This window comes from Trachymyrmex cornetzi, unplaced genomic scaffold (genome assembly GCF_001594075.2).
Source record: "Trachymyrmex cornetzi isolate Tcor2-1 unplaced genomic scaffold, Tcor1.1 scaffold148, whole genome shotgun sequence".
Classification (NCBI taxonomy): Eukaryota; Metazoa; Arthropoda; class Insecta; order Hymenoptera; family Formicidae; genus Trachymyrmex; species Trachymyrmex cornetzi.
Genome location: NW_017296070.1, coordinates 556,818 through 571,374, shown reverse-complemented (window position 1 = coordinate 571,374; position 14,557 = coordinate 556,818). Strand labels below are relative to the sequence as shown.

Below are 14,557 nucleotides of genomic sequence, written 5' to 3'. Positions count from 1 at the left end.
GTTGCAACAAAGCAGACAATTCTTTTGATAAACAACTATTACAACCTATACTTGAGATATTACATCACTTTGAAAGTTTCTGGATGATAGAAATCTTTGTAAAGTACGACTCCTTGTCTCTATCATAATCATTGGATTCGCGGACGCTTTAATAATTTTTATATTTATTTTATTTTTTTGTGTACTTAAAACTCTCGCCTTCTTAGAATTTGTTGTAAAAGACTCCTTAATAAATCTTTTGTGAAAATTTTTAAGTTTCGCCATTCTAAAATTTTTATATCTTTCAATAATTGCACACATCCGCGAATCCCAAGATCTTTAGATCGTATTCTTATCGGATCCCCGATTGATCAGATCCTTTGTGTCCTCTTGCCCGATGTGTCACGGTTAGTAGCTTCGATCGGCTGTTGTCTATCGCCGTCCCCCGATCTCGCATGTGCATATCGTACCTTAGTCTCGCCTGTATTGCGGAACACAAAACGGAAAACCCTTCCGTCGCTCGCGAGAACCCGATCGATTTTGAGAGCAACGATCAAGTAGAGTTGCACGAGGCAGGTGGGGAAAGCTCGCAAAACCCTGTTGTGGTCCCTGAATCGAGAATGGAACGCCCCTGTAAGGGCTAACTCCACTCATCCCCTGGCGCTCGCCTGTTTCGTTTTCTTTTTTGTCCGTTTTGTTCCTCTCTTTTTTTTTTTTCTTTTCTCAGATCTCAGGTGACACAAAAGTTCAAGCGTGAGCACGGCACACGGGGCGAAAAGTAAAGCCACTGGCGGTGCAATAACTGCAAGCTACTTGCAAGCAACTACTCGATACAGAACAATGGGCAGCGATTAATGTTAACGCATATATGTATATACGTATTCGTGTAAAATAGACTAATAAAAATAGCAAATTATTAATGTATTTACATATATGCGTATTGAAAATGCGTAATGAGCGTCGATCGAAATGAGAATGATACACACACATATATATGTATATACATATATGTACGCGATGCATAATGTATATATACATATATATAAATTTATAATTATGAGTATGTATGGCGACGGATAGAAATAGCTTAAGGACCTGCTTCTGGGCCATCGACTGCATCTGCTGGAACATGATCCTTTCCTCCTCTTTTCCTAGAACAGTAGAAAGTAACGAGGAACTCTTGGAGGAACTGTTTGGTTCCAGGTTTTGGATTGTCGGTGTGCAATTGTGGACGTGTTTGTATGTGTATATATATATGTATGTTTGTATAAACGAATAAATGAAGTTTGTAAAATAATCGCGACAGTTTGCTCGAGTGCAATCTTTATTAATATCTCTCTAACTCTCTATTACTATTATAATTATTTATATTATAATTAATGTAATAATGCACATAACATTTTCATTGTAATTAATAAAGAATAATATTAATTAAAAAGATTTATTTCCCCTCCCCTTATTTCTATTAATTACTTATATTCAAATTTGTAAAAATAGTTTAAACAGCAAATTGTTGTTATATCAATGCAGCGCATTTAATTATGTATGCCAAGCGCGTGAACATAGTAATTTACTCTAATACGTGTCACGAATTGAAACTTTGTTCATTTAAATGCTGTCTTCTTAACTTTCGAAAGTATTCTTTCTTTCGTAAAATTAACAAGATTTACAAGATTAATATTTTCTTGCAGCATCCTTTTGGACTATACGTTAATTTCACAAGATGAGTCTTGCTTTTATAAAGATAAAGATCACAATAACGGTTTCAAAGTGCAGATTCCTCTGCTTAGATGAATTGCGGCTCGTGGATTTAACGAGATAATTCGATAAACCGTTGTAGTCGTCGAGGATGACCGACGGCATTTGCGCGAAAAATGTCATTGCGGAGGAAATTGAGTCTTCCCTTCGTTAGAGAAGAACGATACTAGACGTCGTATATTTGCGAACGAAATATTCGCAATTTTAAATTCTGATAACGCGCTATGTACTTTTGCTACATGAAGTCACTTACAAGCATGGTATATATTCGGGAAAATTACTTAACGATCATGCAAAAAAAGAACTTAAATAAGAGCTTGTATCGCCAGAAAACTATATTTTTGTTTGAAATAAATGTAGATTAAAAATTTGAGCAATAGTTAAACTTTAAACTTAAAATGTAAAAATATTTTTATGTGTGTTATTACGATTTTCTAATTTGTAATTATACTCCTTGAGTTTAATTGAAGAAAATTAAAAAAATATTAAAAGAATAGCTATTGTTGTTCAAGTTCATTATGATATATTATTATGATTTCCTGTAATGAAATCTAAGTCTGTCTTTTATTTGATTCTAATGGATTCTTATGATTCCTTTAATCTATCTTACGATCACACATGCATGTAAATTTTTGTTCATAAAATGCGGTGTTAAAATAATTAATTAATATTAAAATAATTAATTTAAAAAATTGCAAGCAATGTCTCACCCATCCCCTTATTCTGGAGCATCTCGAGGAGCTTCTTGATACTCTCATCACGAGCCTGCAGCGTCTGTTTTTGCGTTTCTATTCTTAATTCCAGCTCCTGTAATAGAGAAAAATCAACAAGATTAATTAAAAGTAAAGAAATTGCAATAAATAAGATTGTTTTTTTTTAACAATTTAACGTCAAATTATTACTATTTTATTACTGTTTTATTAAACATTTACATTAATTTAATAATCTTTAAAAAGTCGTAAACTCTGAGTTACATCAAATGACAGTAATTTGAATATTTCTGATTTTTTTTTAATTTTATCATATTACATAGATGCTTTCAAAATATTATAAATTATATTTTTCTGTGTCATTTTAAATTCATAAAAAACACATTAATAATACAAGCTAAAAGATCACCATAAAACTTAATCGGTTGTGAAGTCTAAATTAAGACTTCATTAGAGATAATAGGGCAACTCAGTTGAGCTCAAAATGTTACTGACTATATTAAGCCTACAAAATTATTTCAGCATCTCTGCGAACGGAATCACAAGGCTCAAAGAGAGCCAACACACCATATAATGACACGCACATTAAAAAGATATTGGCGCTTATTTATAAATTTTTCGTCTTTATACTAAATACAAATCAATTTAAAAATAATTTAGAAATAGATTTTTTGATGAATTTTAGAATTATTCACAATTTCTCTTTAAAAAATTGCTTTAAATATCAACTCCTGTGTATAAAAGTACGTATTCCTTTTTTCTAAAAATACACTAAACTTAATCTTCGAAACCGAATAGAGAGAGATTTAATTTATCATCATGTCGATGTACTGCTCCTTCATTTTAAAAGAAGATTAATATTTCAATAGGGGATAATGAGAATTTTACTACAAAATGTTAATGGCGCAAAATATTTTTACGGAATTTTGTCACGGCATGCACATTTTACATAGTATTATTTTTATGATAACCGATGGTAGCTATACGTTGGCAGCTATATGTCTAATATGCTTGATTTTAGTAGCCGTCAACGATGGATGCCACCGCTTGGGGCCCGCATAACGAATTTAGCACGCCTCTTTGACGGCGGGAAAGTAATTAGTCTGGAATTAGACACCCGCTGCTGGCCTTCTACCGGCTTTCCCCGCTGTGCGAGAGGAATACTCGCGTGCGATATTACCTGCGAGTAGATACCATGCACTCTGAAAATACGAGAATTCCCGAATGTTACGTTCGAGATGTCGGCTGACGTTCGATAATTAATTCAATTATCTATCTTAATAAAAACCTTCGCAAACTTCCACAGTTGTAAATGTGTTAATTGGAATACTTTTTAAAAAACACATGTACTGTATTACTGGTTTGACCTCAAAACAGCTAGAGGTGTAGCTCTTGCTAATGGAGAGCCGGTAATTACAGTCAATCTTGGAGGATGAAACTCTTGGGATACGTTGAGTCAAAATAATCAAGTGTTAAATATATTATCGACGAATTTCAGCGAAAGCTGTATGTATATAAATATCTTTCCTCGTATTGCAAATTATTAACGTCATTCACATACATATACTAACAATTATTAACGTTTCACACACATACATATACTAACGTTATTAATTATTAATATATTAAATAATAAATCACAAATTACAGGATAAAAGTTGGCTAATAAATAACACATGACATTAGAAAAACATACTGAATCTTTCAAAGTTATGAAAGTTAATGAAATGAGAACGTTGTGTTTTAAAAAATTTCAAGTTGTGGCCATCAGATTCGATAATGAGAATTTATAGAGACACGAGAAACCGAGTGCATAAACTGGCGAATGGCCAAAGGCGACCAGTTGCTTCCCGTTTGACCTGTCTGCGACATTTCGGTCATACTTACGAGCAAATATTACTACGCTTCTTGCGCGAGATTAGATTATTTTCTGAAGAAATATCTCCGAGACAACTTTTCCTTTAACTTATTACGTACGCGATTTTGCATCTATTATCAACTACTTATCTTGCGATAAAAATAAAATATTTCTTTCATGTAAACAATGTTTTCTAAAAAAGATTCATATCTATCATACTGCTTTTAAACAAGTGGAACGTGACACTCCCATTGCGTGTCTGCTTATATATCGATTCGACATTACACGCAGCCTTATACGCAGCAACGCTTGTTTTTCGACGCCATAAGTGGTGAACATAACGAATTTATTGCGACGAGGTTGATATTCACGTTGCTGCCAAGATTTCCGGAGGTTTCTGGATCGTGCAGACAATCGGTCGTTTACCTCGAAGGCGACCTAAACCCCTCGTCTATTTCGGGTCTGCGAGCACAGAGCCGTATAGCGTACGAGAAGCCAATAAACCACGGCACATACCGCCGAACGGATTATTTTGCAAACGTATGATTATTTTATTTATGATCGCGTGCTTTCACGACAAACACAAACAGATTTTACATCAAAGTTATCTTCTCCAGATTCGGTAAAATTTCTACAAAATGATAATGTGTTATTAACAAAAGAAACCGTTACGATATAAACTATCATCGAATAGAGAAGATTGCAATTATCGATTACTTGTTATAAAAATTGCTGTTAAATCATTTTACTTTAAAATTATAATATATGTACATATACTGAAATGTACAAAATCAATGGAAGTTTTTTGAACTCTTTCTTACTGCAATTTTATTGAACACGACATAGTTTTTATAATAAAATAATTTCACTATATACTTATAGATTTCATAAGAACTTTTTACACTTTTATCGTTTATTATGTAATATATACTTATAAGAGTTCACACTAATTTATACTTCTATCTTTTATTTTGTAAAGGTATCTTATGAAAACATCATGAACAAATGACTATTGCAATGTGCTAGTCCTTTTTGAATTGCAAGCTAATTGTGCGACCTCTCTTTCAATTATATATTCTATACCGACTGACATTTATGAAAATAGAAAGAACATGCAGGTTTCGTATGTTAAATTGCATATTGTGTTTTTATTTTATTTAACTAAATTAATTGTATGTAATTATAGCCGTTGGAATATAAATCGTTCAACTTGCAAATATATAACCATTAGGACGTAACTATTGTTATATTTACCCGAACAACATTGATAATGATCTAATTGTTTGGTCAAAACGTATGTTTTATTTTATCTGAAATATGATTACGTTATGATTAGCAACTATAATCTGGCTCATATACCCTTGTGTTACATTTACATTGTTTTGATACAAAAAAAAAAGTAAACTTTATACATTTAATTTTATCAATAGAAGCATTATCAATTAAATGAAATAAATTAAGTCAATAAAGTTTTCAGAATATTCAAGAGGAAAAAATTGGACAAGTCAGTATTTCTCTTGAATATCTACGTTCGGAATGTTGGGTACGTGACAAACGTCCGCAGCGGTGTCAGGAGATTGGAAGATAGCGCAAAGTCCAATATACCTGGCGCGAAAATTTTCACAAATGTCAGGAAAACTCTCGAGGCTGTCGGCGAGAAAGGAGAAAACAAGAAAAATAAGAGAAAGACGGTCTAGGAGGCGTTTGCGCGGCTCTTTCACGCATCGACCTTCTGAAGAATCTCCTCCATTTTACTTCCATTTACCTCACTTATCCCTATTATTCCCGAGTTATAATAGGATCCCCCTTCGGCGCGATTATTCCAGCAACGTTCCAATCTTCCTGGTGGCGTGCGCTATTCTATTTCGAGGCTAAGACTGAATTATATTCGGCGTTAGACGTGAAAAACCGACCTAGTCTCGCTTATTAAAACTAATCTTGTAAACTGCGCCGCCAGAAATTAATTTTCTCTCGGAAAAATTCAACTATATGAAAAACGTTGGATTATAGCGCCGTCATTATACGGGAATTATTTTGCACCACACAGTAAAAAAAAAGTTGTTAGAAGAAGTGCATTGAAAAATAATCTATGACATCTAAACATCAATGTTCACCTTTATCGTATCACGAAGTATGGCAATTTCGCGAGTCAGATGCTCATTCTCATTATACAAAACTTCCATTTGTTGCTGCATCTCGACGCTCGGCCCACGCATCCTCATTCTAAGCTCCTCTTCTAATTGGCGAACCATTATGCTTTGTTTCTGCAATACAAAATAGCACATATTGTAATTTCAGCACATACAATTATTTTAAGTGATATATATATATATATATAGTGATGTTCATTTTTTTATTAACCTTCTCTCTGTGTATAGGAGTAAAAACACACTTCAAGTTAATAAAAACATAAATAAAAAATTGCTGAATGAAAAATTTCCAGTTTTCTTAGAAACGTTTCTTAAAATATTTGTACAGAGAGAAGGTTAATAAAAGATTAAGTACCTATAACGCTTTTTCGTATTCTTTTATTCGAAATTAGGAGAATTAAAATAGGAATTGACGATAATAACTTTTGTGATAATTATAATTGCTATCAAGTAAAAAAATAATTATATTTCGCGTATCAAAATTAATATTTTTAGCTTGAAAGTCATCTAATTTATTAAAGACGGTTTATATATAGCTGTCCGAACATTCTAATTTCAGAACAGAGAGATGTAGAGCGGTTTTTGAAACAATCTTGGCAATTACAAATTGCACTCAAAATATTAACAAGAAGCAAACGGTCTCCGTGAAAGTTCACTTGTGCACGCGTCGCTACGTCGACAGACGTGTCACATGACCGGAAACGCGCGCGGTTACTTGCCTCCGTCATACCATTTACTCTCATATGGATGTACTTTCGAGTGGTATTGTTCCACCCAAGCTCTTTGGTCTAGGCTCGTTAGACATCGTTAATGACGCCGGCAATGCGACATCAGCGCGTAGGTGAACAAAAGCCACATCGTAAAAAAAGAAAAGCTTTCTAACTGTACCTCCGGCGTACTGCGATTAACAAATACGGATGTTGCATACCGATGCACTGTCTGTTGATTAAAGCGCCTTACATATGCGATACACGTCCTCCCGTCACACTGATTAAATGGTTGTTTTCATTTTATCCGGATTTAGAGACTTTGTTTTTGCAAATAATGTATATTTTTCGTTGTGTGTAAAAAATGAGTAGAAACTGGAGTACCTGAATTTTCTTTTATAAAACAGCTTTTTATTTCCAGCATCCTGTATTTCTTTTCAATCTAAATGATAAAAAATAGAAAGTAAGTGGTAAACAATAGTAAATTAAAAATTAAAAATAAATGGTAGAAAGCAGTAGTTTAAAAAGTAAGAAAAATTCGATCCATGAATGAAAATACGTTAAAGTAGAAAAAATCAATTAATCTAGTTTTCGAGTTTATAAAACGTAGTCTATTATCCTATTCGTTTTATGGCAATGATGTAAGTTTTTACATTTATATATAAATGTATAAGCCACATTAAATTTAATCCCTACTGAAGATTGCGGCACATTACATAATCTGTCGCAATACAATTTAAAATGATCTATAATTTAAAATAATCAAGAGATATAATTAATTGACAAAAAACGACTTTTTGTAAAAAAAAAAAGATATTTATAAAAATTTTTACGAAAATTTTTATCAAAATCTTCAATTGCATGAGAGGATCATGCAACGATCTGCGTACGTGACCGATGTGAACCTGGCGCCCAACGTCATCAAAAGTAAAAATTAAGATAGTAGCGCGTTTGTACTTCGTTTGTACTGATCATCATTTTGTTTGTACCGATCATTATTTTGTTTGTATCTCAAACAGTTAAACAAAAAGGAAAATAAAAAATGGCCAACGCGCAACTTTAAGGTTTTTTAATTTCATTTATGCCATTCGAAAAAGAATCGTTTGTACTCGTTTGTACCTCTCTTACTTTCGTTTGTATCTCAAAGGGCCCAGAGAGAGGCCGACTTAATCTTTTGGTATTTTCGAAATTTTGAAACACGTCTCCGAACCCTTTGAGGTACAAACAAAAATAAAAGAGGTACAAACGATTCTTTTTCGATTGGCATAAATGAAATTCAAAAATCTTAAAGTTGCGCGATGGCCATTTTTTATTTTTCACTTTCTGTTTAAGGTACAAACGAAATAATGATCGGTACAAACAGGTACAAAGGAAGTACAAACGCGTTACGGTATTAATTTTTATTTTTCATAAAGTTGGGCGCTAGGTTCACATCGGTGCGTACGTGTAACGAGAGAAGAGAAGCATTAGTAAACGAATGTTCTCCAATTCCTATGGAAACCAATGCGTTCAATACTACCGATTGACCTGATTTGGCGTGTGTGGAATCAGTGCTATGCGACATCATGGAAGGGGTGAGGGAGGGGAAGGTGAGATGCGGAGGCAGAGGATCGCATTGCATGCGTGACGTCATTTTCTCCATTAATCATCCATGATCTCTGCCTAACCTATTCTTATTATGGTCGAATTTTACTATTTGCTTGCAAAGTCTTTGACATCATCGATGATACATCGAGAAGTCCATTATATGTCCCATGCAGTTCACGTCAATATATTTATTATATTAGTATTTATTTCATTAATTTAATATTCCTCTTTCAGTAAATATTTGTTATATTTATTTACTCCAAACATATTTGCTTTTTAATACTATAAATTAATAATGACATTTTAAATGCGCTCATAAAATCGACAATCATTAAGGCTACTTATTGTTAATATTTATATGTTCAAAATTTTACTTGTCAAATCCTTTTTAATTTTCTACACCAAAAGCTGTATAACTGTAAATTCAATTAAATTCCTGTTAAAAAACAATCAGATGCTTTTTAATTAATGTTTTTGACATGTCGATCACTTTTTATTAAAATTCATAAGACATTTATGGCGTGATATATCGCGAATAAAACTCGATAAAATAATGAAAGAATGGGCAATATTGTCAAGAGCGTGCACACGTTCGATGCATATACACTATAAATATCGTATATAGTGTGTTAAATGCTCGTAACATCGCTAAGAACAAATGCTGTTTAAATGCTTAGCACATCGTTCGGCGTCAGATTCTCGTTAAAATGCGTATAAAATTTACAGCAAATGCTAAAAAATTCCTATTAATTTTATTATTAAATCGACTAATAAAAAACCGAGTATTATTCGCAGACATTCAATAATAAATTCAAGGACCGCACTTGAAATATAACTGGACGTGATAATTACTCAAATAATTCTCAAGTGAAGGATGTTATAAATATTACATAAACATTTCATCAAGCTATAACACGAGCGAAAGATTGAAAATCAAAGAAGGGGAAAGAAATATGGACGTTTGAAGTTTAACAGAAGCCCTTCTTAAGACGAGATCCTATTAACGATTGAGCAAACCTTACGTTCCTTGCAACGCAGTAAATACACTTTCAACATGAAAACCACTAGTCTACCTCGCAGTTGAGATAAATGATCCGCAATGTTTAATCAGGAAATCCGCAAATATTATTTGACAGAAACAGTAACGATGATGACCATTTGGATTTTCATCGTGTATACAAACATTGTTTATATTTAATTTAGTGACTTTACAAACTACATTATTAGACTAATTGTATTTAAAATATAATTATATAAGAAATACTTTTGTAAGTCATTTTAATTATTAAAATCAATATAACAAAAGTATTTAAAACTGCAGAATATCTTTTCCCATTTTTTACACGACGCATTACTCTATAAATTTATATATATATATATATATATCTGCATTTTGCATTATAACAATATTAGACAAATAATTTTTTTTTAATTTTTGAGACAAAGTCAGTATTAGATAAAATATAGAGAATTTTCAAAGTTTCTTTGTTTTCTTTAACGTAATTGCGAGATTGCTTGTGTATCTTTTGTAAGCTATGTATCAGCTGTGTAAATGGTACGATTGCCGCTGAGCTAAGCAATCAGAAAATAGCATTAGTAGATTTTATCAGGGACTGTAATCACAGCAGGCGGACAGTGTTCCAATGAACAGTGTTTCATCGACCAAAGAAATGCAATTTTCACGATCTGATTTCAAGCAGTGTATGTAAGCACGGAGAATCGCCGATATCGACTCTTTCCGGCATTCAGGGAGTAACTTCAGATACGTAGGGTCAGATTGCGATATCCATTTACTCACACTATACAAACCGGAAATCCTAGAAATAAGCGAGCACATATCGCCATTCGTCGTAAAAGTAGCCAGACGTTGCATATGTTCGCGAAAGTAGTTCCATATTGCTATTTTTGAATTAGTTTTTGATGTTGTTCTGTTCCATTTTAAGTTTTATCTATTGTTAAAACATTTTAAACACATTAACTTTTTAGTAAGACTAAAAAACAATTAAAAACTTCCCACTTATATCTTTTCCATTAAAACATTTTAATTCTTGCTAATTATAAATTTCTCTACAAATAATATGACAAGTTTAAAATTGTCAATGCATTTATAGTTTTTGAGTAAAATAAATGACAGATTTATATATTTATAAATATAATAAATATATATAGTAAATCAGTTCTTAAAGCATAGATAATATTTATTTTCAGCTCACCATCAATTTTATTTATTAACGTGTTTTTAACGTGTGAATCCAATTAACCCACTTTTGATTCGTTATGTTATAATTCAGAATTTGATGTTGCTAAAATTAAAAATCCTGTACTATGAGATATGCTCACATTGTGTAACTTTGCAATTAAACGTTCATTGTTGCAATGGAAATCACAACAATCGGAACAATCGGAACAATAAAAATCCACGATCACAACTATCGGCGAGAAATCCGTGTGAGTGGGCGAGTTCAATAATGCAAACGATCTCATCGCATGAACTACATTACCATGGCAATTATGTAGCACATTGGTCTCTGTTTTTCTTGGGGTCGTTGTACTCACAAATCGATCTCCAAGAAACGGGGCAAGGGTGTCGGCGCTTGGTCAGTTCTCTTGGACGAATATAACGGGTATCCGATCGCACATCCTTCAGAATACCTCCTGAAGATACTCGTGTCTACGACTAGTTTTAGCAAAACGACAGAGCACACACGCGCCCAAAGTCTACACATTGAATTGTACGTTTACGCGGAAAAATAGACGCGAGAAATGGACCGAATCGATTTCGCGTGACACGATGGAAACTCGAAGGATAACTATCCTGGGAGGCGACGTGTTAAATCCAGAGATAGCTACAGTTGCCAAGTATAGAGAAAGACGATCGTTCAATTTCTGACGGCGGCACACTCGACGGGAATGGCTCGACATTTAAAATGTTTGCATTTTATGAAAACGCTCTCGATATTTTTTTCTTTGGAAGAAAATGGTATATTTTATAATATATAATATTAAAGAAATTCAAATAAAAATACCACTTTGATGAAACGACATTATAGAAATCTTCTTATTGTATAATTTATATATAATTTTGTTTAAATGTAACAAAAAATTTAATATAAAAATTAAATACAAAAATCACAACGCTTATAATGTCAACTTTTAAAGAAAGCATTGTATTCCATACATATATTGCTAGAATTAAAATACACATAAAATAGACTTCAAATTTAAACATAAAATAAACAAAAATTAGCATAAGCTAATTTATCCGTACAAAATATTTGCATGCATAGATTCATACAAAATTACCAGAAATTCTAGGAAAATACGAGCTTGTGAAGGTAAATATAAATAAAGCTATTGCATAGATTAAGTTATCGATCACGCGGAGGATAAGCGAAGAACGATAAATGCTCATATTTATTCACGAGAGTTCCGGTGGTAGAAAGCCTTTCTACTCAAGATTCTCGGCGAGACTTTTGTGTGGATCACCGGGTATTTGGGTACTTTTAAATAATGCGCCGAGGCGAATGTTAAATGATCGTAACTTGTTACGGCGTAAAAAGTCTTTCGTCGAGAGAAGCTCAGTTTCTCGTCTCGATCTTTCTTCCCTCTAGCTCGGCAGTTTTCCGGGCGAGCTTCCGAACGAGGTTGTTATCGATTGACTGTATGGTCCTTTGCCGTTCCTGTAAAATCTGCCTCGATGTAACTAACCGTTCCTAAAATAAATGCTGTAAAACTATATGTGCAATTGCATGTCGCGATTAATAACACAGCGCGATAAATGCACCATTTTCACCATTTTTCCAATCGTTCTTGATGGATTGGAATTAATTCTTGAATTAAAATAGTAAATATAAAATGTAGCAGATCGACAATGAAAACTTTCGCCACGGTTTTATCACGAACTATGGATTTAAACATTAATATGTTTAAATAGGTAACAGCACCATTTGTTAAATTTAAATCCAGTTTATTATACAGTATTAAAAATTCGCCATTCTCTTCATTAGTGTTCTTAAGTCAAATTGGATTATTTTAAAAATAAAAAACTTTATATATATATATATATATTTTTACACTAAATAATTTTATATAATAAAGTTTTATTTAATAAATTTTATTACTGAATATAATCATTACATTGCTTCAATTACATAGTTTACAGCTTAATTTAAATCATGATATTATATTAAAAAATAATAGCAAATAATGTATTTAAAAAGCGTGCTTGTCTACTTATGTATTCAAGTTCTTAGCATCTAAATTCTTAAATTAAAAAGATATATCACAAGAGGATGGGCACGAGAGAACAAGAACGACGAGACGGGGGGATGATGGCGGAGTAGAAGCAGAAGCGTTATCGAGCGGTACCGACTCGCCCTCTCCATCCTTTTCTCCTGAGCTTTCGTTCTCTCTCCTTCATATTCTCTCTCGTTGTCAGGCATGGGGTGCCCTTTATTGTCTTCTCTTTGTCTCGCCCACATTTTCCGCCCACTCGCGGCCTCGCGCACTACACCACCGAGAAAGAAATCGGAGTAGGCCGACCGGAGGGCTTTCCACCCGATTTTTCCAACCGATCCCGCAGCCAACCTGATCAGCTAGTGTATCATCGGCAGCTAAATGGAACGAGATACCCTAAACGCGAATAACGTTACAACGGTCCGTTCGTCGGGAAAGCACGAGGGAGATGGCTGCGAAATTTTATAAGTGTATAAGCTGTCAGCGCATCTCGGTCTGATCTCTTTCTTGAGATGACCTTTTTACGTTAAAGATAAAAAAACATATTATATAACTAACGATTAAATTTATAATGCATTCGAGACTTTTTAATAGAAATCAGATAACTGTTTCTAATTTTAAAAATAATGGAAAAATTTTATTTTAGGGATATATAAAAAACGAAAGAATTTGTAAAATAATAAAACAAAGACTATCTAGAGCAATTTTATCTTTTGTACCGATTTGTCAATTCAAATTTATGAATTGTTATAATGAAAAAAGAGTAAGTTTAAAAATTAAACGGATTTGTGCTGTCACAGTTTATTGATCATAAGCAAACACTATTCAGAAAAGTTTCAGCGTGTCGCGAAAAACAGAAGAATAATTATCTTAAAGCAAACTCCAATGTTGTTGAACTACATTGTGTTGGGAAAAGTAATCCCGCGCGCCAATCAATACTGATTTAAGAAACGAGTTACGTCGAAATTTGCCTCTGGTTAGCAAGTAGAACAGCTGATGAAACTTTCAGATATTTCACCGAGGTCACTCTTTGTCATTCTTTGATCCATTCGACCTTTGCGATCTTCATTTCCCTTTGAAATGGAGAAGAGTTTTACGGCTATGTTAGGATATTTCCGAGCCATTTCAGAGTATCATCCAATATATATTTGATCATAATCATTCTTTCAAAACAAATCTAAAAAAATAAGACAAAATTCCCATAATTTCTTTCAATTTTAGACTTCATAATAGCGGTATAATATATTGCTAAAAATTGCAATTTTTATTATATTTTGTTATATTTAATTCAATAATTAGATATTAATATAATGCATGCCATTGATTTCAAATAATTCTTAACACATGTACTTTTAATTTGAATGTGACTTTGCAATTGCACCATTTCATAACAATTACTAGCAAATCTTATTTTGTGACTATGTACTTTGTCCTCTTGAATTAATTACTGTTCCTGTCAGAGACAGTACAAAGCGAAATTGTTCTGACAAATTACATGCGATATTTTCGCTTTTAAATAATCTAAGTAGCTACGTAAAAACGCTAAAAGCTAGCGAAATCGACCGCTATATA

General features: G+C 32.9%; 1 protein-coding gene across 2 annotated transcripts in view; it reads right to left on the bottom strand.

Annotated features, from left to right (window-relative positions):
* brp (ELKS/RAB6-interacting/CAST family member bruchpilot) overlaps positions 1 to 14,557 on the bottom strand; it is a 71,350-nt gene that overhangs the window by 40,338 nt on the left and 16,455 nt on the right. For both annotated transcript variants that reach the window (XM_018502642.1, XM_018502643.1), the window contains exons 2-4: positions 6,420 to 6,569; positions 2,448 to 2,544; positions 1,075 to 1,130 (exon numbers count right to left, since the gene is read on the bottom strand). In XM_018502642.1, coding sequence (XP_018358144.1) covers positions 1,075 to 1,130; positions 2,448 to 2,544; positions 6,420 to 6,569 — 303 coding nt within the window. The remainder of the gene's footprint in view (positions 1 to 1,074; positions 1,131 to 2,447; positions 2,545 to 6,419; positions 6,570 to 14,557) is intronic.